This window comes from Lepidochelys kempii, chromosome 6 (assembly GCF_965140265.1).
Source record: "Lepidochelys kempii isolate rLepKem1 chromosome 6, rLepKem1.hap2, whole genome shotgun sequence".
In the NCBI taxonomy this organism is placed as follows: Eukaryota; Metazoa; Chordata; order Testudines; family Cheloniidae; genus Lepidochelys; species Lepidochelys kempii.
Window position 1 is genome coordinate 10,714,053 of NC_133261.1, and position 25,758 is coordinate 10,739,810.

The 25,758-nt window shown below is 49.1% G+C and overlaps 1 protein-coding gene across 2 annotated transcripts; it reads left to right on the forward strand.

Annotated features, from left to right (window-relative positions):
• Nucleotides 1–10,068: 10,068 nt before the first annotated feature.
• LOC140913665 (uncharacterized) lies at nt 10,069–18,853 on the forward strand. 2 transcript variants are annotated; one of them, XM_073350440.1, is made up of 5 exons: nt 10,069–10,375; nt 11,872–11,998; nt 12,835–12,948; nt 15,597–15,686; nt 16,301–18,853. In XM_073350440.1, exons 1-5 carry the CDS (start codon nt 10,241–10,243, stop codon nt 17,590–17,592), a joined length of 1,758 nt encoding a protein of 585 aa, XP_073206541.1. In that variant the 5' UTR covers nt 10,069–10,240; the 3' UTR covers nt 17,593–18,853. The 2 variants fall into 2 exon arrangements, with proteins under 2 accessions (XP_073206541.1, XP_073206542.1); XM_073350441.1 differs by having other exon boundaries at nt 10,292–11,998; nt 16,304–18,853.
• The last annotated feature ends 6,905 nt before the right edge of the window (nt 18,854–25,758 follow it).

Genomic DNA, 25,758 nt, shown 5'->3' on the forward strand with positions numbered 1-25,758 from the left:
TGTATTGCACCAATGTCTAGGTGGTGGGAATAAGGGGGTGTGACTTTTGTGGGGGCTGCTCAGCTGCCTGCACAGATGCTATGGCCACCCCATCATAACCTGAGACCCAGGAAGAGGATGCGACCAGGTGACTCTTGGTCTGGGAAGAGAGACAAAGGCCAGAGGAGGAGCAACGGGCAGGGCAGGGGCCAGGCAGCTGGAAGCGAGTCCGTCTCGGCTGGCTTGGAGCGCAGTGGGAGGGCCAGAGCCCTGGCTCTGGGCTCCCCTCCCCCCAGGATAGACTTGGCTGAAAGTCACTGATTTCTGTGCTAACAAGTTCTGTCCTACGCTGTGTTCTGTCGACTAATAAACCTTCTGTTTTACTGGCTGGCTGAGAGTCATGTCTGACTGTGGAGTTGGGGTGCAGGGCCCTCTGGCTTCCCCAGGAGCCTGCCTGGGCGGACTCGCTGCAGGAAGTGCCTGGTGTGGAAGGGGACGCTGAATGCTCCAAGGTCAGACCCAGGAAGGTCAAACCTGTGTAAGCTTCTTGCCCTGGCTACAGTATGCTCAGAGAGGAGGCTCCCCCAGAGTCCTGGCTGGCTTCGTATGGAGTAGTTCCAGAGCATTGGCATGGTGACTCCGTGACACATAGTCACTCAGGACAGGAAATGTAACAGCACCAAAATGTGAATTGCAAAAAAAGCACAAGCAGGGGTGTTTGAAGATACTGTATAATATATTCAGAAAACAACAAAATATGTATGGAAAGGAAACCCTCTCTTTACCTGCCATACTGATGTATATTACAGTGGATTTTTTGCCTAGTACAGCTTTTTTCAGGGGGGGAAAAGAGTTTTCTGTAATTCTGAAGAATCTGAAATAAAAAAACCCATATAACATACACATTTCAGTATCAGGATGATCACAGGCACGAACAAACATTTTAAAAGCACAAAGTGACTTGAGAGTTTTTGCGAAGGTCCTTGACTATCATGCACTCAGCCAGGAGCCCCTAAATCTTTGGGTGGTCAGACTTCTATTGAAGGGTGCAAAGTGCTGAAGGATAAGTGGTCATGGCAGGATAGTTATTATCTCTCTGGAGAATGAGAAGTGGAGACACTTGAGGTGTTTACCAGAAGTAAGCAAGATCAGTAGGTACACTCTTGTATGGGTTCACCAACCCTGTGTTATCTCCTAGTAAAACTAACCTTATGTCCACGATGCTTATAGCTCAAAAACCGTAGGTGATACTTTAGCTTTATAACAAGGTGCCTAGGCAAGATCATCACAACACCTGCTAGAAAACATTTGATAAAAAACCACTCTTGGGAGCAGAGAGGACCCAGCCCACATTTCCGTGTTTCCAGGACTTTTTAGAAAGCATTTTGCAGAGTTGAATTTCAGGACTATTCATAGAATATCAGGCTTGGAAGGGACCTCAGGAGGTCATCTAGTCCAACCCCCTGCTCAAAGCAGGACCATCCCAGCCAGGGCTTTGTCAAGCCTGACCTTAAAAACCTCAAAAGGGAGGAGATTCTACCACCTCCCTAGGTAACGCATTCCAGTACTTCCCCACCCTCCTAGTGAAAAAGTTTTTCCTAATATCCAACCTAAATCTCCCCCACTGCAACTTGAGACCATTACTCCTCGTTCTGTCATCTGCTACCATTGAGAACAGTCTAGAGCCATCCTCTTTGGAACCCCCTTTCAGGTAGTTGAAAGCAGCTATCAAATCCCCCCTCATTCTTCTCTTCCGCAGGCTAAAACTATTGTATGTAAAACCTTGAATGAAAGTCTGAGTAGTTCTTTATTAGCGCCTTTCCACTGCAGAGTAGGTCACACAGTGTAACACTAAATGCCCACAAAACACTGGAAATAGTGTAAGCCACTGGAAATAGTATTGGAAATACTTATGAATCTCCTTTTGAAAACAAGCTACTAGGCAGAAAACCTACCTCTGTGTTTTATACAGACTCCCCCCTTTTGTCGTTGTTACACAGACTGAGCAACAAGGCTTCAACCATGAAAAAATGGGTGTTTATCACTTCAAAAGGTTTTCTCTCCCCCTACCCTACTCTCCTGTTGGTAATAGCTTATCTAAAGTGATCACTCTCCTTACAATGTGTATGATAATCAAGGTGGGCCATTTCCAGTACAAATGGACATCGTACCAAAAGGACTGAAGGTAAAAAATCCATTACAATCTACATACCACACAGACTATGCGGACAGCTTGTGCCACACGCTCTCAAAGAAACTGCGGAACCACCTGATCAACATCCTCTACAGCAAACAGGGAAAGAATAAGAATGAGCTCTCAAAACTGGATACTCTCATAAAAATCCAACCTTCCACACGAACTTCCTTGTGGCTGGACTTTACTAAAACTAGACAAGCCATTTACAACACACACTTTGCTTCTCTACAAAAGAAAAAGGACACTAAACTTTCTAAACTACTATATGCCACAAGGGGCCACAGCAATGGTTCCCTCAACCCACCCAGCAATATTGTTAATCTATCCAACTATACTCTTAGCCCAGCAGAAGAAGCTGTCCTATCTCGGGGCCTCTCCTTCTGCCCCTCCACCTCCACGAACATGATACAGTTCTGTGCTGACTTAAAATCCTATTTTTGACATCTCAAGGAATATTTCCAACACGCCTCTGAACAACATACTAATCCACAGAGACCTCCCTACCAACACTACAAAAAGAAGGATTCTAGATGGACTCCTCCTGAAGGTCGAGACAACAGACTGGACTTCTATATAGAGTGCTTCCGCCGACGTGCACGGGCTGAAATTGTGGAAAAGCAGCATCGCTTGTCCCACAACCTCAGCCGTGCGGAACACAATGCCATCCACAGCCTCAGAAACAACTCTGACATCATAATCAAAAAGGCTGACAAAGGAGGTGCTGTCATCATCATGAGTAGGTCGGAATACGAACAAGAGGCTGCTCGGCAGCTCTCCAACACCACTTTCTACAAGCCCTTACCCTCTGATCCCACTGAGGGTTACCAAAAGAAACTACACCATTTGCTCAAGAAACTCCCTGAAAAAGCACAAGAACAAATCCGCACAGACACACCCCTGGAACCCCGACCTGGGATATTCTATCTACTACCCAAGATCCATAAACCTGGAAATCCTGGGCGCCCCATCATCTCAGGCATTGGCACCCTGACAGCAGGATTGTCTGGCTATGTAGACTCCCTCCTCAGGCCCTACGCTACCAGCACTCCCAGCTATCTTCGAGACACCACTGACTTCCTGAGGAAACTACAATCCATCGGTGATCTTCCTGAAAACACCATCCTGGCCACTATGGATGTAGAAGCCCTCTACACCAACATTCCACACAAAGATGGACTACAAGCCGTCAGGAACACTATCCCCGATAATGTCACGGCTAACCTGGTGGCTGAACTTTGTGACTTTGTCTTCACCCATAACTATTTCACATTTGGGGACAATGTATACCTTCAAATCAGCGGCACTGCTATGGGTACCCGCATGGCCCCACAGTATGCCAACATTTTTCTGGCTGACTTAGAACAACGCTTCCTCAGCTCTCGTCCCCTAATTCCCCTACTCTACTTGTGCTATATTGATGACATCTTCATCATCTGGACCCATGGAAAAGAAGCCCTTGAGGGATTCCACCATGATTTCAACAATTTCCATCCCACCATCAACTTCAGCCTGGACCAGTCCACACAAGAGATCCACTTCCTGGACACTACAGTGCTAATAAGCGATGGTCACATAAACACCACCCTATACCGGAAACCTACTGACTGCTATTTCTACCTACATGCCTCCAGCTTTCACCCAGACCACACCACACGATCCATTGTCTACAGCCAAGCTCTACGATACAACCGCATTTGCTCCAACCCCTCAGACAGAGACAAACACCTACAAGATCTCTATCAAGCATTCTTACAACTACAATACCCACCTGCTGAAGTGAAGAAACACATTGACAGAGCCAGAAGAGTACCCAGAAGTCACCTACTACAGGACAGGCCCAACAAAGAAAGTAACAGAATGCCACTAGCCGTCACCTTCAGCCCCCAACTAAAACCTCTCCAACGCATTATCAAGGATCTACAACCTATCCTGAAGGACGACCCATCACTCTCACAAATCTTGGGAGACAGGCCAGTCCTTGCCTACACACAGCCCCCCAACCTGAGGCAAATACTCACCAGCAACCACACACCACACAACAGAACCACTAACCCAGGAACCTATCCTTGCAACAAAGCCCGTTGCCAACTGTGCCCACGTATCTATTCAGGGGACACCATCATAGGGCCTAATCCAATCAGCCACACTATCAGAGGCTCGTTCACCTACACATCTACCAATGTGATATATGCCATCATGTGCCAGCAATGCCCCTCTGCCATGTACATTGGCCAAACTGGACAGTCTCTATGTAAAACAATAAATGGACACAAATCAGACATCAAGAATTATAACATTCAAAAACCACTCGGAGAACACTTCAATCTCTCTGGTCACTTGATTACAGACCTAAAAGTGGCAATTCTTCAACAAAAAAACTTCAAAAACAGATGAGAAACGGCTGAATTGGAATTAATTTGCAAACTGGATACAATTAACTTAGGCTTGAATAAAGACTGGGAGTGGATGTGTCATTACACAATCCTCCCCCACCCCCGTTCCTCACATGTTCTTGTCAACTGCTGGAAATGTCCCACCTTGATTATCACTACAAAAGGTCTGTCGTCCCTCCCCTGCTCTCCTGCTGGTAATAGTTCACCTTACCTTAACTGGTCACTCTTGTTACAATGTGTGTGGTAACACCCATTGTTTCACGTTCTCTGTGTAGATAAAATCTTCCCACTGTATCTTCCACTACATGCATCCGATGAAGTGAGCTGTAGCTCACAAAAGCTTATGCTCAAATAAATTAGTCTCTAAGGTGTCGCAAGTCCTCCTTTTCTTTTTGTGGATACAGACTAACACGGCTGCTACTCTGAAACATGGTTTACAGTTTCGTTAGCTGGCTTTCCACCCCTGCACTATAAAAAGTGTTCTAGTGCCATGGGGCTTGTTTCAGTGACAGGTTACATATTACAGATAGTAGTTCTGCCATTTCATATTAGAGTTCCTTCCGAACTCTTTGGTGAATACCCGCTGGCCCTGGTGACTTACTGCTGTTTAACTTCTCAGTTTGTTCTAAAACCTCTTCTATTGACACATCATGGTGGGTCAGTACTTCAGATGTGTCGCCCACATCAGAGCTGTTCTTTTGGGGTGTCTCCCCATATCCTGCGCAGCGAACACCGATGCAAAGAATTCATTGAGCTTCTCTGCAGTGGCCTTGTCTTCCTGGAGTGCTCCTTTAGAATCTTTTTTTACCCCACGAAAGCTTATGCTCAAATAAATCTGTTAGTCTGTATCCACAAAAACAACAAGGAGTCTGGTGGCACCTTAAAGACTAACACTGCTCCCCCCGGATACTTTAGAATCTTTGTCATCTAGTGCCCCGCTGGCTATTCCGCAGGCTTCCTGCTTCCCCACGAATGTAAAAAACCTTCTTATTGGTACGTTTTGAATCTTTAGCAAATTGCTTCTCAAATTATTTCTTGGCCTGCCCAATTATACTGTTACACTTCACCTGCCAGTATTTGTCCTCCTTCCCGTTATCCTCACTCCGTTTTGACTTCCAAATTTTAAAGGTTTTACTTTGCTTTGTTTTTGTTTGTGGGAGGGGTCGTTTGTTTGTTTGTTTTGCCTCTAGCCGCCTCCATTACTCTGCTGTGTAGCCATGGTGACATTCTTTTGGTCTTCTTCTTGTCTTTTCTGATTTGGGGTATACATTTAATCTGAACCTCTGTTATGGTGTTTTTAAATCGTCCCCAGGCAGTTTGCGGGCATTTAACCCTTGTGACGGCTCCTTTTAATTGCTTTCTAACAAGAGTCCTCATTTGTTTGCAGTTTCCCTTTTTGAAGTTACATGTTACCACAGTGGGGTTTTTGGTATTTCTCCCCCTACAAGGACGTTACATTTAATTACATTATCGTCACTATTATCGAATGTTTCATTTAGTTACTGCTTTGACCATCCAGTTGGGATGTGAAAATATCAAAAGATGGAAAATCTACCACTTCCCTTGGTAGTTTGTCCTAACAGTTAATCAGCCTCTTTGCTAAACAAAAGTGCTTTATTTCTAATTTGAATCTGTCTGGCTTTGACTTCCAGCCATTGGTTCTTCTTATGCCTGTCTCCACTACATTAAAAAGAGCCCTTTAGTACCTGGTATTTTCTCCCCATGAATGTTCTTAGACTAGGGCTTGGTCTACACTACAGTCATAGGTTGATATAAGGCAGCTTTTCAGTGTACACACTACAGCCTTTCTCCCACCGATCTACTACACTGACATAATAACTCCATCTCCACAAGAGGCGTACGGCTTATGTCAGTGTAGTTAGGGTGATGGAGTGTTCATGTGGACACTGCGTGTTACTTCCATTGGCTGTTGGCTGTCATACTGGCCAATTTCATGGGCTCCTGGCTCCCTGTTCCCCCTGGGAAGCCTGGCTGCATCGAGTCTCCTCAAGCATTGGGAGCCGCCCAGCCAGGAAGCAGACATGAGTTTAGGTGCTGAGTTTGTTAAAATAATTTGTGTCGTTCTGGAGATGGGAGCCTTTAACCCTAGAGGTACCGAAACATTCCATTGTGGGCATTATGGGCTGCAGCTGGGACAGATGACTGGAGTCAGGACTGCACTTTGGAGGCCCTGGTTTCTCCCAGGCTGTTTGCTCACTGCGGCTCCCATCCTCTCGGGCTCCACAAATGGAATTAATTGTTTTATTTCTTTTGGGATTTTTCTGTTTGGAAAAAGGAAAAATGGGCAAAGATTCTGGCAAAGAGATTGAAAAGGAACTTCTGTCTCCTGAGTTAATGACAAGCTGTGACATCCCCTGTGTGCCCCTCATTGTACTGAATCAAAAGGAAGGGTGCTTTGATTTGGCTTTGAGATAAAGTTATGAAGCAAACTGTCCTGATAGTTGGCTGAATGCATAATAATAGTTGAGCCTGTCAGACAGTAAAATCATACACAACATTTCTTAGAAAACAGCGACATCAGGTGGTGTGTGACTGTACTTTGGTTTGATGCTGCATTTCTTGGTGGATAGACAAGTCAGATTTCCATCCCCTAGTCTCTCCGAATCAGCTCTCACGTCCTCCTCGGAATCATCGTATTAACAGAAAGATCCTTCTTCATTACAACAGGATACACTGTGGTGACAGGTGGTTTAACTTGCATCTCTACCCACTGGGGCTTCTTCAGCTCCCCATCCTGTTCCTGTGGGGCTCAAGAACAAACAGGACATGCCGTTTGGTTATGGGCTGCCTTCTTTATCATCTTGATGGTAGATGCAAACGCTTGACGTCTCCGGATGCTGCTGCCATTATGGAGTGACGAGATCACTTACCCAACATCTAATTCATTGTTTGTGCCATCAGAAGCCATACGCCAGAAAAACGCCAGGGGCAGGGGTGAGGGATTGGTACATTCAAGATGTCAGTCGCTTCCTGTTATAATGGCTTTTTAAAAAATAATTCGAGCTGTGTCCCCGGAAGAGTAAGTGGCCCTTTAATGCCCACGTAGGGCTTGTCTACACTAGAACTGATCACTTACCAGAAGACTCATCCACGTCCCTGAGCGATGTAAAATATGCTAACCTAAGTGTTGGGGTAGGCCGAGCTATGTTGGCGGGGGAGCTTCTCCCACCAACATAGCTACCGCCTCAAATAGAGGTGGAGGTGTTCTGCTGACAGGCGAGCTCTCTCCCGTCAGCGTAGAGTGTCTTGAATGCTATCAGGAGCTGTAGCACTTCGAGTGTAGATTACCCCTAACACTGGATCTCAGCCATGACACCAAGTGGCAAGGAGTGCTGGAAAATCTCTCTGGGCAACTTTGCTTTGCTGCTAGTTGTAGGTGTTTTCCGTGAACAACTTGTGGAGTTGCAGTCCCAGCCCAGAGTGTGACATGGGTATGAAACAGCCAGGGGTCACGGGGCAGGGACAGAGATGGGATCCTGCATGGGAACAGGCAGCCCAGAGAGCATTGTTTGAGGAGAGAGAGGGAGAGACTCCTAAATAGACAGGGTTTAGGAGCAACATCAACAAATCAAACCGATCAGTAGCACAGGGCCAGTGTCTCCCCATTCCTCAAGCTGGGGAAATTCGTGGCCAGGCCTCTCTATCAGAGGGCGATGATGAGATGGGACTTTATCTCACTATTGTCTCATCATTCCTGGAGAGAATGACATAATACAATAGAATTATGGGTCTGAAATGGCTGCACTGCTGTGTGTGTAAGTGAAGGCCTGCAATCTTCCTTGCCGTGCTGACTTTGCCATGTCCCAGTCACTCTTGGGAGATGATATTGGGGAGAAGCAGCCATCTTGCCTTTCTTTCTGGAGCTGGTTATGTCAGCTGCAGTTCAGCTGAGTTGTAATCTGGTTTTAACCATTATTCCCACTCAAGAAATGGGGGTGTTAGAACTTCAAACTAGTTAAAATCTCCTAGAATACTCTGTGCTCGTGCTAAGCTTTATTGTGCAAATTTACTAGTAGTTAAATTGTTCTACCCTTTGTTCATTGTTGTCAGGGTTCCTTCCCCACTCTGAACTCTAGGGTACAGATGTGGGGACCCGTATGAAAGACCCCCCAAGCTTATTTTTATCAGCTTAGGTTAAAAACTTTCCCAAGGCACAAACTTCACCTTGTCTTTGAACAGTATGCTGCCACCACCAAGTGATTTAGACAAAGAACAGAGAAAGGACCACTTGGAGTTCCTATTTCTCTAAAATATCCCCCCAAGCCCTTACACCCCCTTTCCTGGGGAGGCTTGAGAATAAACAAGATGAGCATAGACCAGCCTTGGATTTTTAACACCCAAAAAACCCAATCAGATTCTTAAAAAACAGAACTTTATTAGAAGAAGAACAAAAACAAAACAAAACAAAAGATAAGAGAACAACTCTGTAAGATCAGAATGGAAGATAATCTTACAGGCAGTCAGATTCAAAACATAGAGAATCCCTCTAGGCAAAACCTTAAGTTACAAAAAGACACAAAAACAGGAATACACATTTCCTCCAGCACAGTGAATTTCACAAGCCAAAACAAAGAAAACCTAACATTTTCTAGCTAGATTACTTACTAACTTTAGAGGAGTTGGAGGGCTTGCATCCTTGATCTGTTCCAGGCAAAGGTATCACACAGACAGAAAAAAGCCTTTCCCCCCCCCCTCCAGATCTGAAAGTATCTTGTCCCCTCATTAGTCATTTTGGGTCAGGTGCCAGCCAGGTTACCTGAGCTTCTTAACCCTTTACAGGTAAAAGGACTTTGCCTCTGGCCAGGAGGGATTTTATAGCACTGTCTACAGAAAGGTGGTTACCCTTCCCTTTATATTTATGACAATTGTATATGCAGAATCTGTGAGACGCAAGATGTATGCTCTGTTAAGGTTTGCCAAATATGAAGTGTGTGCTAGGTACAGTGAGTGCAAATATTTCTTTGGTTTTATGCTCCTTGTGTGCTATGGTCTACCGCCAGCTAAACTGTTGTGTGCATAATTAGATAAGAAAAGGTGTGTAAGGTCTGTGGAATCTGGAATTTTCTGTCTTCTAAATGAGGACAAATATGAGCAAAACTGAGTTCATAGTTCGGAACAGAGTGAAGATGTAGCTGCTGCAAGATAATTGCTCCAGGAATGGCATATTCTTGTCTCACCACAGTGGCACTTAGGCTGCCCAGAAAACGTATTTTATCACTCACAGCCACTCTGATTCCAGATCCAGATTTGAATAATTATTAAATAATGTATTAATTTGCTAATAGACAGTGTCATGACTCTCAACCCATATTTATTCTGGTGAAATGTTTGAAAAGGCGTCGCTCACCCTGATGAATTACCAAGAAATGGTCTTTGCACCGGGGGCTGGAACTCAGGGTGCTGGGGGTGCAGATGCAGCAGCCCCCCCGGGTTGAAGTGGTTTCCACCCTACACAGGGCGCCCAGCCCCCCACTGTAACATTGGTGCGATACCCGCCTTTGCACAAGGGATGGGAGCCACCAACCCACAGGGAACCGGCTTCACCCCGTCTCCCCTAGTGGCTCCCCCTGCAACTCGCTTCCCCGACCGAGATGGTTAAGGGTTAAACCCACAGAGCTCGGGGTCCTCCGCAGCCTAGACAGGCCCAGGCATGACTGCGCGAGGGGGCGGGCGAAGGGAGGGACCTTCTCGTGCCCGCCGCGGAGACCCGGGGGCCGAGCCCGGCCCGAGCGGCGCGTGCGGGAGCGAGCCCCCTCTGCAGGCTGCAGCCCCGGCGCGCGGGGCGGTGAGCGGGGCCCGGGGAGGCGCCGCCAGAGGCGGCCGCGGAGGGAGGGAAGCGGCCGCAGAGGCTGCGAATCGCTGCCCGGGGAGGAGGCTGCTGGTGCCGGAGCCGAACCGCGCCTGGGACCGGAGCCACCCCCCGGGGGCCGGTCTGTGCAGCGGAGCCCGGCAGGGTCCGCGCCCCAACCAGCGAGAGCCCGACCGAGCCCCCCCGCTCGCTGACGGGGGCAGGCGGGACCCTTCCCCGGGGCGGGGCTGCGGGGGCTGCCGGGTTCTGACCCCTCCCCGCAGAGCAGGCACCGGCCGGGGCTGGGGGGCGGCTCCGTTCGGTCGGTTCCCCTGGCCTGTGCCACGGGGGCTGGGCCCGGCCCGCTCGGGACACCGGGCTCGGCGCCGGGCCGGGGCCGCTGCACACACCGGCGATGGGAGCGCGGGGGGAGGCTGCGCTGGGTCCGTGGGTACCGCGGGGGGAAGGTTCCTTCTGTGAGCGCCCCATCGGGCAGCGTGCTGGGGATCCAGCCCGGGGCCTCCAGCGCTACCAGCCTGGGCTGCTCCTGCTTGAGCTGCAGCTCTCTGGCTGGGGCTCCCAGGGTCTGTGCAGATGGCAACTGAAACCTGCAGCCGGGCTGTGCCAGCTGATGGGGCTCAGCCTAGGGGCAGTTTAATGGCAGTGCAGACATTTGGGCTCCTGCTGGAGCCTGGGCTTTGGGACCCTGCTCTGTGTAGCTCAAGCACTTCTCTCTTCCATCAACAGAAGTTGGTCCAGCAAGAGAGATTCCCTCCACCACCTTGTCTCTCTAATATCCTGGGACCGACAAGGCTACAACACTGTAACCCTCATTCCCGCCCCATAGAGAGGGCAAGCCCGGGGGGGAGCGACTGGAGAGCGAACCCACCCTGTGCTCACCCCACAGTGCAGCTCCAGCAGCTCCTGTGTTCTGTACGGCTGAGTCCAGTGCCCCACTCTCACCCCGCAGCAGTGGCTTCAGCAGGGTCTTGAGGGGCTGGGCCCGGTGCCCTGCTCTGGGCATTGCATCATGGCTGGAGGGGCCGCAGTGCCACTCAGGGTTGGTCTGCCCAGCCCCCCCAGCCTGGTGACAGAGGGTCGGGTGTGCCGGCTAAATGTAAGTGGGGCTGTGTCCTGGTGCTCTGGGTTGCAGCAACACTCACTGAAGTTTGGCCTGCTTGTTGCATCATGACAGAGGGTCAGGAGGACTAACCCTCAGCAGTGCTGTAATCCTTTGTGCCAGAATACAACACCCACAGCCAGGGGCTGGGCTCGCTGTGGGGTGAGTCACAGACAGAAAAAAAGTCAGAGGAAAGGACTGTCCGTTACTTTTTTCACACTGTGGCAAACCTGCACCCATGTGTACGAACTTTCAAACCCTCCAGGGCCCTCCCAGTTGCGTGGACCACTGTACGTCTGCCTCACCTGCAACAGCTCTTCCTCTACCCGTGTGTAAACTTTGCCATGCTGAGTTGGGTTGTTTGTCCTTTCAGATGTTGCTGACGTTTGAGGATGTGGCCTTGTATTTCTCCCCAGCGGAGTGGGCCCTGCTGGGCGAGGAGCAAAGGCAACTTTACAGACACGTCATGTGGGAAAATTACCAGACTCTGGTCTCGTTAGGTGAGGAGCTGTGTCTGTGAGATCAGGGCCCCACTGCACTGGGTGCTGCACAGAGACACCGTAACTGAGGTGGAGCATTGGTGTGAGTGGTTGGGTGGAGAGGTGTCTATGGGGTTGGAAGGAGGGGTGCATGGGTGTGGATGGATAGAGGTGTGTTTAATGGAGCAGAGCAGCCCTTTCAGGGGGAGACAAGGTGAGTGTGAGAAAGAAGCTTTTGAGCCACCCAGAGCTCTTCTTCAGGTCTGGGAAAGGAAAGCTTCTCTCTCACCAACAGAAGTTGGTCCAGTAAAGATATTACCTCACCCACCTGGTCTCTCCAATATCTTTGAACTGATATGGCTACAACTACACTGCATATCTTCAAGGGGACGCACTTCCACCCATAGTCACTAGGGCTCCACAGTTCAAGGCAAGAGAATTCTGGCTCTTGAAGTTCCCCAGACAGAGCACACGAGCAGAAAAGGGCCGTGTGTTCTGCAGGCTACAGGATGAAAGGCCACCAACACCACAGTTAAGGTGAAAGACAGACTGGGTTCATTTGTGCTGGAATAAAAGACCCACGGCACGGCTGTGGTTGAGCTGGGTCAGTTGACTCAGGACATGGGGCTCAGGCTGCGGGGCTAAAATTGCAGTGTAGATATCTCGCCACTGCCATGTGCAGGCAGTATTGACCATAAGCTGCAGTTCATGTTTCCATGGAAAACAAATGCAGATCTGTAGATTAGCTCATTGCCTAATTGGCACCTTGCATATGGAGCTGCGGAAAGTGCAGCAGTTCCGTGGCTAGAAGTGCTTAGCTTAGATCTAACGGGGTGGTGATGCTTTTCTCTAAGCAGGAATCCAAACCCGCAAGCCAGTGGTGATCTCCAGCATAGAGCAAGGGGAAGAGCTGTGTGTCCAGTATCCCACAGAAGATGGAGATGGGGACATCCTGAGTGGCACCTGGCCAGGTGAGGAAGGAGTTAAAGTGATGTGCAGGGATCAAATGAGTAGCTTGAAGGCAGCTGAAATCCTGTTGCATTTTGGCCAAATTGACAATACATCCCAGAACAGGGGTGGGCAAACTTTTTGGTCCGAGGGCCACATCGGGGTGTGAAACTGTATGGAGGGCTGGGTAGGGAAGGCTGTGCCTCCCCAAACAGCCTGGCCCTCACCCCCTATCCATCCCCTCCCACTTCCTGCCCCCTGACTGCCCCTCTCAGAATCCCTGATCCATCCAACCCCCCTTGCTTCTTTTCTCCTAACCGCCCCCTCTGGGACCCCCCCCACCCCAGGACTCTACCCCCTATCCAACCTCCCGTCCCCTGACCGCCCTGCCCCATCTAACCGCTCCCTGTCCCGTGACTGCCCCTGCGAACCCCTTATCCAACACCCCTCCCGCCCCCACTCCCTTACCATGCTGCTCAGAGCAGCAGGAGCTCACAGCCACGCTGCCCGCACTGCCCTGCAGGAGGGGACAGCGGGGGAGGGGCTGGGGGCTAGCCTCCCCAACCGGGAGCTCAGGGGCCGGGTAGGACGGTCCCACGGGCTGCAGTTTGCCCACCTCTGTCCCAGAATGTTAGTGTTTTAGTCTAATGTAGTTAGGCTTTTTTGCAACGGTATCACATTGTCGGCTCTCATTCAATTCATGATCCACTATAACCACCACGTTCTTTTCTGCTGTACTGCTGCCAAGCCAGTTATCCCCCATTTTCTAGTTGTGCATCTGATATTTTCTTCCTAAGCGAGCTACTTTTGTACTTGTTTCTTGAATTTCATCTTGTTGATTTCGGACCAATTCTCCACCTTGTAAAGATCATTTTGAATTCTAATCCTGTCCACCAGAGTGTTTGTCACCCCTCCCTGGTTGTCGGAATCATTGACCGAGCAGCACTTGGGAATCTCCCTTCCGACATCAGGCCCAGTTTTGTAGAGACCCAACATCGTTCCATCGCTTTTGTGGGCTCTCAGTTGACATTAATAAGGGATTTCCTTATTACTCCCCAGGACTGCTTGGGAGGCAACATCATCTTGTGGGAGTGAGGAGACCTGTACTCTATTCCTCACTCTGCCACTGAGCTGCTGGCTGACCTTGGACAGTGTTGTATTAATTCATATAGACTACATGGGCCCAGAGAGACAAAGGCGTTAATGTGACACTGTCATGGCCAGTATTATAGAGGGTTAAATAAGCTTTGGGGTTTGGAATACAGAGACTGTAGCCTGTTTAGCATCATGGAAAACACCATGACGCATTCTTTCTAACCTTTTATTAATGATACAGAAAAAGAAAGGAAAAGAGTTAAGGCATCTGAAATGTCAAGTATTAGGTGTGACTTTTATTTTGACAGTGTCCCTTGTTTCCTTGCCCTTTAGCTGGAGAGAGTCTTTAGACAAAAGGCCTCTGTTTGAAAGTCTTTTCGATGATATTAAAGATGGTAATAACTGTTCTTTTGGGGAGGAGAGAAGCAGTTAGCTGAAATGAGCTGGAGCTGAATCCTGGCTGGAGAAACACAGGCATAGCACATGGTCTGATCAGCCAATTGGAGGCCTACCTGGCAAACGTGTACCAGCGTTGGGCTGTTCTGGGCAGTGCTTTTGGCTGCCTCTTTGATCACAGGCTTACAGCAATGTTGCAAACTATGGCAGTTTTGTCCAGCTAAGCCAGACTCTTGTTTAATATAAAGCAAAGGGAGAAGAATAGGAAAGAGAAGAAATAAGCTGAGGAACAAAAAGAACTCACGGTGCTTGGGGGAGAAGGGGACAAAGTCTCACATTCCAGGTGATTTGGGGGAGTTAGCCAGAACTGGTAATGGTGGCTGTATACTCCAGCTCCCTCTCTCTGGTCCAGTCTTGTTAGCACATTTCTTAGGATAAGGGTGAAGAAGATCTGGGGTCCCAAAAGAAGTTCAGGGTGGCAACATGATGATATCGCTCCCTGCAGCAGTTGTTGGCACGCACCTGCTGTTGCTGCATCTTTCAAGGGTTGCATTCAGTTCCCCTCCTTTATTTCCCTCCCAAGTGTTTTCTTTTGAAAAACCAAGAAAGGAAGTAATGGGCAAAATAGCCCAGCCCTTCATTGAGTTTTCCTCTAGTTAGGCCTAAATTCTGACACATTCATTTTGGTTCATTAATTTCCAGTTCCACACTTCTCTTGTTTACCAGCCATCATTTTAACACTGTCCTTGAATTGCATGATAGGCCTTTTCTGTTTGGACTAATTCCATCTTCTTTTTTATATTTTGCACCTTTGCCCATCGACATTTATTGTTGTAGGATATTGTAACACTGTATAACCTTTCTCACAGTTTTTACAATTAAACGGCCAATTAGGGTAAATTTATGGGCCCAATTATTACAACAGCAAGTTACTGCTTTGGCTCAGGTTCCCTTTGTGTATTTAGTGTATAAACTCTTCAACATCAGGACAATCTCTCTGTGCAGCGCCTGGTGCTATGCAGACACAAACTCAGTTGTGCTACCACAATACAAATTGAAAATCAAGCCCCAAATAACCTCCCATCTTGTGCATCATTTATGATGGTGGGGAAAGGGCTTCTCTCAGTGATATTCATTTGGTCCATGTGCTGGCAACCAAAGACTTTTTGTCTTGGTGCAGATTTTCCAGATGCAGAGGAGACCTGGGACTGGTCGGCAATTGAAAGCTCCTTGGGCTTCTTCCTCACACAAAGCTCTTCCTCTGGAACGGGTAGGGAACCAGCTCTGCCCTTTCCACCAGTGGGAGCCAGAGAGCTCATTTCAGGAATCGTCCATCAGCTGGAAACTCTCCCCTCCCAGAGCATTACAATAGGGATTGAAGCCCAAACATGAAAAGAGCTACAGCTCCTCACCCTGATATCCCCCTAGAAACCCCATCTCTCCCCTTACGCAGATTCCCCCAGTCTCTCCCCCTCCCCCATTTTCCATAGAACACGGAGCCGTTGGGATCCCATCACAGTGTGAGTGTTCCGTGTGTGTCCCTCGGGAGAGGGTTGTCAGTGCTGGTGTGTGGTGATGCTGTTCTCCCCACTGAGATGGGCCTCAGAGTAGGGAGAGAATCATGGGGGCTGATTCTCATGTTCATTGACTTGGGGGACTATTAGCAGGGTCTGTGGGACATTGACCTTCTCCTCCTTCCCCAGCACTGGGGCTCCTGGGAGTTTGGCCTCCTGCACTCAAGTGTCGAGGGCTAGCCCTGCTCTGAGGGGAGGGGAGGGGCATGGGGCTGACTCAGGCTCAGGCTCATCCCCCTGCTAGGAATATTAGTGGTTTCCCCTTGTCAGCAGCACGGAAAATAACATCTGGATTCTCTTCCCCACCAAGCAGGGGCGAGGAACCAGAGCAGAGCTGAGGGGCAGACTCCTGAGGAAGGGCCTGGCAACCTGAAGCCACCCAGGCCTTTCCCAGGGACATCAGGGAAGAACCATTCCAAGAAATCTGAGCGAGGAAGGCACCAGAAGAGGCAGGGCAGGTCACAAAGGCTGAGGAAGAACCTGGCCAGGAAGGAGCCAGCAACCCCAAAAAGCCATCAGAGGAGACCCAGGCCACATCTAAAGCCTCCTGCAGAGGGTCAATCTGAGCCCAGAAAGAGCCTATATACCTGCCGTGTGTGCAGGGAAGAATTCAAGGTGCAGAGAGACCTGATAAGCCATCACTGGACGGTTCATAGGAGACAGAATCTCTATCAATGTAGTGAGTGTGGGGAGAGCTTCAGGAGAAAAAAGGCATTCAAAGCACATGGGAAAATCCACAGAAAGGAGAGAGCCCATCCCTGTTCTGAGTGTGGGAAAATATTCAACCGGGCATCCCATCTCATTGCTCACCAGAGAATCCACACCGGCGAGAGACCCTATTGCTGTGCTGAGTGTGGGAAAAGATTCTTCCAAATATCAGCTCTTACCATGCACAAGAGAATCCACTCAGGAGAGAGACCCTATGCCTGCGCTGAGTGCGGGAAGTGCTTTATGTATTCGTCTACCCTTAACAGACACCAGAGAATCCACTCAGAAAAGCGGCCCCATCGCTGTACCCAGTGTGGGAAAGGCTTCAAACTTACATCAAGTCTTACTAGACACCTGAGAATCCACAGTGGAGAGAGACCCTTCCTGTGCCACGAGTGTGGGAAAAGATTCAACCTACAAGAACATCTCATTAGACACCAGACAACACACACTGGGGAGCGACCCCATCGCTGCGCTGAGTGTGGGAAAAGTTTCAGTCTCCTTCAAAGTCTCCGGAGACACCAGAGAGTCCACCGTGGGGGGACCCCTCATCACTGCGCCGAGTGCGGGAAAACATTCAGTTGTCTGGAAAATCTCACTAGACACCAGCGAGTCCACACGGGGGAGAAACTCCATCGCTGCGCTGACTGTGGGAAAGGCTTTGTCCGTCTGCATCATCTCACTAGCCACCAGAGGATCCACACTGGGGAGAGACCCCATTGTTGCACTGAGTGCGGGAAAAGATTCACCCAGTTGTCTGGCCTCACCACCCACCTGAGAATCCACACGGGAGAGCGACCCTATCCCTGCACGCAGTGTGAGAAGCGCTTTGCTCACTCGTTGTCTCTTGCTAAACACCAGCGAACCCATGGGGCGGGGACTCCTGACCCTTGAGTTTGATGGGGGGGAACCTCTGCCCGCTCTCACCTCGCCCTTCTCCCCCACAGCCAGTGCACAGAAGGGAGACCCTTCCTCCCACCTCCCCGTTAACCAGGGTCTAGATGAGAGTTTTATTAGAATGGTTTGTGTAGCCCCCAGGATGGGAGTGTGAACCAAGCAGCCACCTAAACATCCCCGTGAACGTTATGGGCTGCAGCTGGACAGAGGAGACGACAGGAGTCAGGGCTGCACTTTGGAGGCCCTGGTTTCTGCCAGGCCATTCACTCAGCGTCTCTCAGCTGGAAGGGATTATTTTATTATGGACAGTGAAAAATGGGCAACACTTCTGGCAGAGACTGAAGAGGAGTTTCCTCCTCCTGAGTAACCAAAAGGCTGCGGTGCCCCATCCGTGCCCCTCACTGCACTGATCACATGGAAGGGGAGGGATGAGGGATTGTTACAGGGGTCAGGGAGCTGTTTCCTGTTCTAATGGCTCTTTTTCTGAAGAATTTGAGTCTCAGTTTCTGGAGGAGGAAGGGGCACTTAATGTTACAAACACTGAGATGTCTGTAGGGCGCAGCCCTGATCCCCAGCAGCAAGGAGTAGGGGTGCGTTGTCTCTCGGCACCTTTTGGGGCTGAGACTCGTGGTTTCTGCTAGTTGTAAGTGTTCTCTGCAAACATCCCTTGGAGTCACAGGGCTGGTATGAAATGGTCAGGGGTAGCATGGGAGGGACAGATCTGGGATCCTGTGTGGGAGCGGGCAATCAGGAGAGTGGTGTTTCAGAAAAGAGAGTGACTTGCAGATACACAGAGAAACCAGTCCCCAAAGCACTCAGCAGCAGCCCTGGCCAGTGTCTCCCTGTTTCCCCGGCCCAGCGGGCCTCTGTGGCCCTGGCTCTGACTGGCACATCTTACCATCCCCTTCAGACACAGAGGGAGCTCTCATTGCAAGGGGGCAGGAGTCTGTGAACACCCGCTGGCCGCAAGGAACATTCTGCATAGGGGGACGGTTGGGTGAGATTGAACAACCCCTATTGTGGGGGAGTGTGTCAGTCTGTCCAGTGATTTAAGAGGACATCGCCCCTTTTCGACCTGAGCAGCTAGTCAAAATTTTGGGCTCTGGGGATGTTCCATTTAGAAGCAGAAATTGGGGACAGTTGGTATTTCTTTGATGCAGCTTCATTTATTTATAAAGAATGTACCAAGTCCTGTGTCTCTGAACGCAGAAGGACCCAAGAACAAAAGGAGCCGTTTCTTAGCGTCCAGCCCCCGAGACTCTTCAGCCAACACTAGACCCAAAAGCTCTGTCTAGCCTTTTCCAAGGCCACGCTGTACTTACAGCCTCCTGCTTGGCTTTTCTGCCTCTTTCTCTGCCTGCCTCTCGCTATGACCTCAGTATCTGTGTGTTCTCTCACACACCAAAATGTTTCAGGTCCTGTTCAGATGTTTTAGCAAGCACCAGGATATCATCTAGGTGTAACAGCCTGTGATGGTTGAGGATATTTCAGTTTTCCCAGAGGCGGTTCTGGACTTAACTGAAACCCAAAAAGGAAGCGTTCCTAAGCTTGTGTGTGGTAACCTGCATACTGCCAGTGAGGAAAGCTGCAGAGGGAGGGTGCCTCCAACCCGGCTTTCACCATGGAATGTAGCCGTTTGCCGGAAAGGGGGTTATGTGAAAATCCTCTTAATCTTCCAGGGATGATTCTGGGTGTAAGTGAAACTCAGAAGGAGTTTGTTGTGGCTCCACAGCGCAACGCTTCTGTAGAGCAGAAAAAAGCAGGGTTGTTGCTTAGAGAAGCTCCTAGGGAGAAGGTTCCTCATGGTAGTTTTCCCAAACAGTTTGCTGCCACTGATGGGTGTAAAAGTGATTTGCGTGCGTTCACTGAGGGTGAATCACTATATAGAGAAAGCAACAGTTTGTTTGGGAGACTGGTTTCAGTTCCTAACTGCCAGCGTCTTTCTGAGGTGTCTACATCCACTGACTTTGCTTTAGAAAGATCCAGAGTGGATAGCCTAGAGGAGGTTTCAGATTGGAGGCTGGGGCCGGGGAATTGTTAGAGAAATTGAACAGCCCTGTAGCCAAGTGGCTGGGCTTGGCCAGCATGTTCCCCATGCTGATTCTTTGAGTAAGCAGCCTGTGCCTCGGGGTCTGAGGAAAGATTGGGTTACTGGTTTTTCAGAGCAGAACAGCCTTATGACTGAGCCCACAAGGATGCAGGGGAGAGCAGGCAAACTCTCACCCGGAGACACTTTGGATTTGTTTGGTATCTTTAAAGCAGAGTCCAGTCTCTAAGCTGGCGGTGGTGGATCCAGAAGCAAGCATGCAGGAGGGTGTCTGTGTAGGTGTTGATAGCACAGAGGGGCTGCAGTTGGTGAACACACCTAGCCAGCAAAAGGATCCCTGTGAGCAGGGAGGTTCAGTTTTCACCCTTCTAGGAGAAAGGGGGTGGGGGGGGGGGGGAGGACCCAGTCCTGCTGAGGGGAAGAATGAGTGTCCAGCCTTGAAATCCGTAGCAGATGAGAATTTGGAAGCTGGTGTCTGAATTGATACAATCTACCTGGCTAACAAGGGACAGGGAAGATTTGCCCATAGCTGGTAGCACTGAGGATACACCTGGCCAGGCAAGGGATTCAGTGAGACAAGAGGCATGCCATGACCAAGATACTTATAAACACTGACTTGTAACAGATTTGGTGCTACTGTTAAGGTTTAGCCTTCTAATGTATTTGATTTTGACGTCAACCCTGGTAAAATGGTACAATGTGTATGACTTTGATAAAAAGCCTGTAAACATATTGGGGATAATACCTAAAAACACGCTGTATGCTAGAGAGCTGTAGAATAGTGAAATGTTACAACTGGTACCTGTAAGTAATTGTAAAGTTTGGCACAGCAGAGAAACCTTTACAAATCTAGTCTGCGATACAGAAAGGGAAACTGAGGCACACTACCACATTGCTGTCATGGCTAAATGCCAAGGTAATTACATCCTTGAGAGCATTAATGTCTACATTAAAGTAACATCGGATGAGAAGACTTTCAGAAAGTGAAGGTAGCTGTATATAAAGAGCCTGATTTAGTCAGACATGATTTTGATAAACTAGTTCTTTTTTACACTAATGCTTGTGATGTAAACCAGAAGTGTAATAATATAGGACCAAGAATGGAAAATTCGTGTGATGCATTCAGCAGTGTTTAGGAACACCCCTTTCCGCATCAATTTTGTGTGTGGGGTGTGACGCTGCATGGAATGTGGGGGACACTTGAGGATATTATGAATATCAATAGTGTAGAATGGCAATGAATTATACCAGATATGTCGTGCCTATGAACAGAACTGGGCTTTCAAGCCAGTGTTTGGAACACTGTTCCTTTGTGTTTGGAACAAAGGAAGCACAGGCTGCATGGCAAGAGACTATAAAAGGCAGCTGCATCTTGTTCATTTTGTCTTCAGTCCCTGCTTCTTACCTCTGGAGGAACCTTGCTACAAACTGAAGCTCTAAACAAGGATTGAATGATCCACACAAGCCAGCAAACTCACCAGTACCGCTAAGAACCTGATATATGGATCTTGAAGTCTTTGTATGTATGTGACTGTTTTACCATTTAACATCTCTCTTCTTGTTCTTTCTTTTCTCTTTATAATAAACCTTTAGTTTTAGATACTAAAGGATTGGCTGGCAGTATGGTATTTTGAGTAAGATCCAAACCTATACTTACCTGGTGACGTGGCTCACCCTTTGGGGTCAGAAGAACATTTTGTATATGTGAGCAGAGTTTTAAATAACTTCTCACTGTACCAGACCTAGGTGCTGACTGGGAGCCAGATGCTGGAATGCAATAAAGGGGCTGTGTGATTTCTTTTTTTTGCTTCTTGATAACCAGTGCGGGGGATCAGAAGCACAGTTTGTGACTGGTTGGGAGGTTTAACTTCAGTGTTATCCACCAGTCTTGGGAGTATCTGCTCTCCCTTTTGCAGCCTGCCCTGCCCTTGGCATTTCCAGTGAGGGCTGCCCCGGGCACCCCCGGTCACAATGGCAAAAAACAATTCAAGGTTGTTGGTGCAGGCACCGGCTTCCTCTTTGCCCTGGGGGTGCTCAACCCCTGTTCCACCACAGGCCCTGCCCCCACTCCACCCCTTTCCCCAGGTCCCCACCCCTGCCCCGGCTCTTGCCAACCAGTTCCGCCCCCTTCCCCCGAGCGCGCCCAGTCCCAGGGGGAGGAGTTGATTGGCAGGGCTGCTGGTGGGTGGGAGATGCTGGTGGGTGGCAGGGGGAGGAGCTGGCTCCGGTGAGTGCTGAACACCCCTTCATTTTTTTATCATGGGTGCTCCAGGGTGCTTCAGATTGTATGCACTTCCATAGGGGCGGGGGAACCACTCGGAAGAGCAGGGGCTGATTAATCACATTGTAACTCCTCCTAGGAGGCCGACCACCTGGAAAGACTGGCATATACTGGTTCAAACTCGATTCTCCTCGGATCAACCGAGAAAGAAAGGACTTTTGGTTAAATAGCCTGAGTTTAAACTGACTCAAGGCCTCCTTTCTTATCCAGCAAATGGACAGGACCTCTGGTCCACGGAAGGCTCCAGTCCTTAGGGAAGGACTGGATAAGACTGCGTCCTTGTGCGGAGCAAAGGGTGTTACCATTTTGGAACTACAGAAGAGCTCCTGTGTGGGGTTTTGAATGATTGCTCACCTGGCCGAGTCCATGTCGGAGCTGAAGTGATCTCCAGTTCGCCTATTTTCTCAAGATTAAACGTCTATTTTTTTTAAACTTTCCTCGTAGGCCAGGTTTTCTAAACCTTTTATCGTTTCTGTTGTTGTCCCCTGGACTCTTTCCAATTTGTCAACATCTTTCTTTGTGCGGTGCCCAAAACTGGACACAGAACTCCAGGTGAGGGCTCACCAGGGCTGAGCAGAGCGGGACAATTACATCCTATGTCATACATACAACACTCCTATTCATACACCCCAGAACGATATTAGCCTTTTTCACATCTGCATCACATGGCTGGCTCATATTCAAGTTATGATCCAGTATAACCCCCAGATCCTTCTCAGCAGCACTATAACCACACCAGTTATTCCCAATTCTGTATTTGTATGTTTGATTTTTTCTTCCTAAGGAAAGTATTTTGCACTTGTCTTTATTGAATTTCATCTTGTTGCTTTCAGACCAATTCTCCAATTTATCAACATGCTCATTTCCTTTTCATCACACGCCCCATGGGAGCAGCACCGTTTGTCAGGAGCAACAAACACTGTTACGCCATTCTTGTCCAACCACCCTGTTCTCCCTTCCTTGTGGGAAGCATTGGGATAGGCCCCTGGCAGGCCGTGCTGAGCACACAGGGACGGCTCCCTCCTGCAAAACAATCTGCCCTATTTCCGCTTTAAGCAGGTCACTTTAATTCAGGGGTCTCAAACTTGTGGCCCACGGGGTTATTTTCTGTGGCCCGCAAGCTCCCTGTGCCCCCCTGCAGTGTTTACCTAGAGCGGCTCTAGCCCGGTACGCACCAGGGGCAGGGCAGGCTCCCTGCCCTGCCCTCGGCCAGAACCTGCGGGAGGGGGCACCAGGGTCTGTGTGTTTCCCTGGCCTCTCCTCCAGGTACCTCCCCCAAAGCTCCCATTGGCCGCGGTTCCCCGTTCCTGGCCAATGGGAGCTGCTGGGGCGGTGCCTGGAAGGAACGAGCAAAGGTGGGGGGGCAGGGCAGGTAGGCAGGGAGCCTGAGCTGCCCCCAGTGCACCCTGGGCCGGAGCCGCTCTAGGTAAATGCAGGGGGGAGGAAGGGGGGCTGCGGGTTCCCCCCTGCAGCCGAACCCACTGTCCTGAGCCCCCTGCCATCCCCTGCACCCCTCCTGCACCCTGACCCCTGCCCTGAGCCCCCTGCCACACCCTGCACACCTCCTGCATCTCAACTCCCTACCTGAGCCCCCGCCACACCCCACATGCCTCCTGCACCCCCTGGAGGCAGGGAGGGGGCAGAGTTGGGGTGGGGATTTCAGGGAAGGGGTTGGAATGGGAGCAGGGAAGAGAAGGGGCCTCATGGAAGGGATGGAGTAGTTCTTTGGCCAGCTTCCTGCCTGGAGAATCAGCCCTGGAGCAGGGAAGGAACTACATTTCCCAGCATTCCCTTGGCTGCTATCAACAGGGGATGGAGGGGGGAAGATGCCAAGGCTGGTGAGACCTTGTCAAGGTTCCTTCCCCACTCAGAACTCTAGGGTACAGATATGGGGACCTGCATGAAAACCTCCTAAGCTTACTTTTACCAGCTTAGGTTAAAACTTCCCCAAGGTACAAACTATTTTACCTTTTGCCCTTGGACTTTCGCTGCCAGCACCAAACGTCTAACACCAGTTACTGGGAAAGAGTTCGTTTGGAAACGTCTTTCCCCCCAAAATCCTCCCAAATCTTACCCCCCTTTTTCTGGGGAAGGGTTGATAAAAATCCTCACCAATTTGCATAGGTGACCACAGACCCAAACGCTTGGATCTTAAGAGCAATGAAAAAAGCATTCAGTTTCTTAAAAGAAGAATTTTTAATTAAAGAAAAGGTAAAAGAATAACCTCTGTAAAATCAGGATGGAAAATACCTTACAGGGTAATTAGATTCAAAACATAGAGAATCCCTCTAGGCAAAACCTTAAGTTACAAAAAGACACAAAAACAGGAATCTACATTCCATTCAGCCCAGCTTATTTTCTCAGCCATTTAAAGAAAACAGAATCTAACGCATACCTAGCTAGATTACTTACTAAGTTCTAAGACTCCATTCCTGTTCTGTCCCCGGCAAAAACATCACACAGACAGACACAGACCCTTTGTTTCTTCCCCCCTCCAGCTTTGAAAGTATCTTGTCTCCTCACTGGTCATTGTGGTCAGGTGCCAGCGAGGTTATCCTAGCTTCTTAACCATTTACAGGTGAAAGGGTTTTTCCTCTGGCCAGGAGGGATTTTAAAGGTGTTTACCCTTCCCTTTATATTTATGACAGACCCGATGCATCTGCTTGTTGTGAATGGGGAGATGGCGGGTAGAAGGGGGTGGTACTGTGAATGGGGCACATGTATGCACAAGGAGTAGAAGACTTTGACCCAGACATCACCCTCAGAAGACTTCCTTGGCTGGCAGCTCCGAAAGAAGGAATTGGGTGGAGTGAATGGAGAATGTGCCTCTATCTGAAGCCTAGTAAAGGAGGTATGTGGACCCCACTAGGAGAAGTTAAAATGATAAGTAAGAGAGGGAAGGCTCTACTAGAGGACCTGTGCAGCTTTAGGTACAGTACCAGGCACATAGGAGGATGTGACTCAATTTCCACTTCTGAAACATAGAAGCAGAAATTGGCTTTTCCTTTCCAGATTTATCTCATATCCAGAAAGGGAATCTCGCACCTGCCTTCCAGATTTGAACACCCTTAAAGTTCAGGAGCACTCAAGTTCCATTTGGGCCGCTCTCTGTTACTTCATTTCTCCCAAATCAAATATTGATCCACCGTAATTTACTGAAGAAAAAGTAGGATAAAATTGAGCAACAAATGCTGGCATCTTCCCAATGTTAACTAGGACTGGAATTGCTATTTTCAACAACCATTGCCCTTTTTTATTTTAGTTTTGTTTGTTTAAAAAGAAGATGACAGTCAATATTGCATTGGCAAGTTCCCCACAGAAACTAAGAGTGGAACAAAAGAACACCAAAGGCACCTCAGCTTTTCCTCATTATGTGGGACAGTCTTACAATATGGATCCAGATATCCTCTACTCATACAAACTGAAAATTGTTCCACTTTACTGCAGTTCTGTAACCACGCAGGAACCAGTCCTGCATTCTATGCCCATCCAAAATTCCTACTGAATGCAGAAGTACCTTGCTTTTGTAACCATACCACCTGATAGTTTCAAACGCTGTAAGCGAAGCAGGTTTACGTTTAGTAATTGGGCGGGAGGCCTCTCAGTAAAAGGTAAGTGCTGCAGGAAATGTTGCTTATTCACTAGGTCATGTGAGTCCCTCCTGTTTACAACAGTAAACCAGTACAGCATAGTTTTCGAATGCACTGTACTCCTGGAGTCTAGAATTAGTTCCTTTGCTTCTATACACAGCCCATTAAAGACATTGAAAAGACTCCCACTGACTTCAGCAGGCTTTGGGTGGAAACATGGGGTAACTCCACTGTCTTCATAGGGT

Excerpts from the sequence above, each read along its gene's own strand:
- LOC140913665 (XM_073350440.1), top strand. The coding sequence starts at position 10,241 with ATGACTGCGCGAGGGGGCGGGCGAAGGGAGGGACCTTCTCGTGCCCGC. Across the intron at positions 11,999-12,834 it reads CCAGACTCTGGTCTCGTTAG|GAATCCAAACCCGCAAGCCA; the intron begins GTGAGGAGCTGT and ends TTCTCTAAGCAG. Across the intron at positions 12,949-15,596 it reads CCTGAGTGGCACCTGGCCAG|ATTTTCCAGATGCAGAGGAG; the intron begins GTGAGGAAGGAG and ends GTCTTGGTGCAG.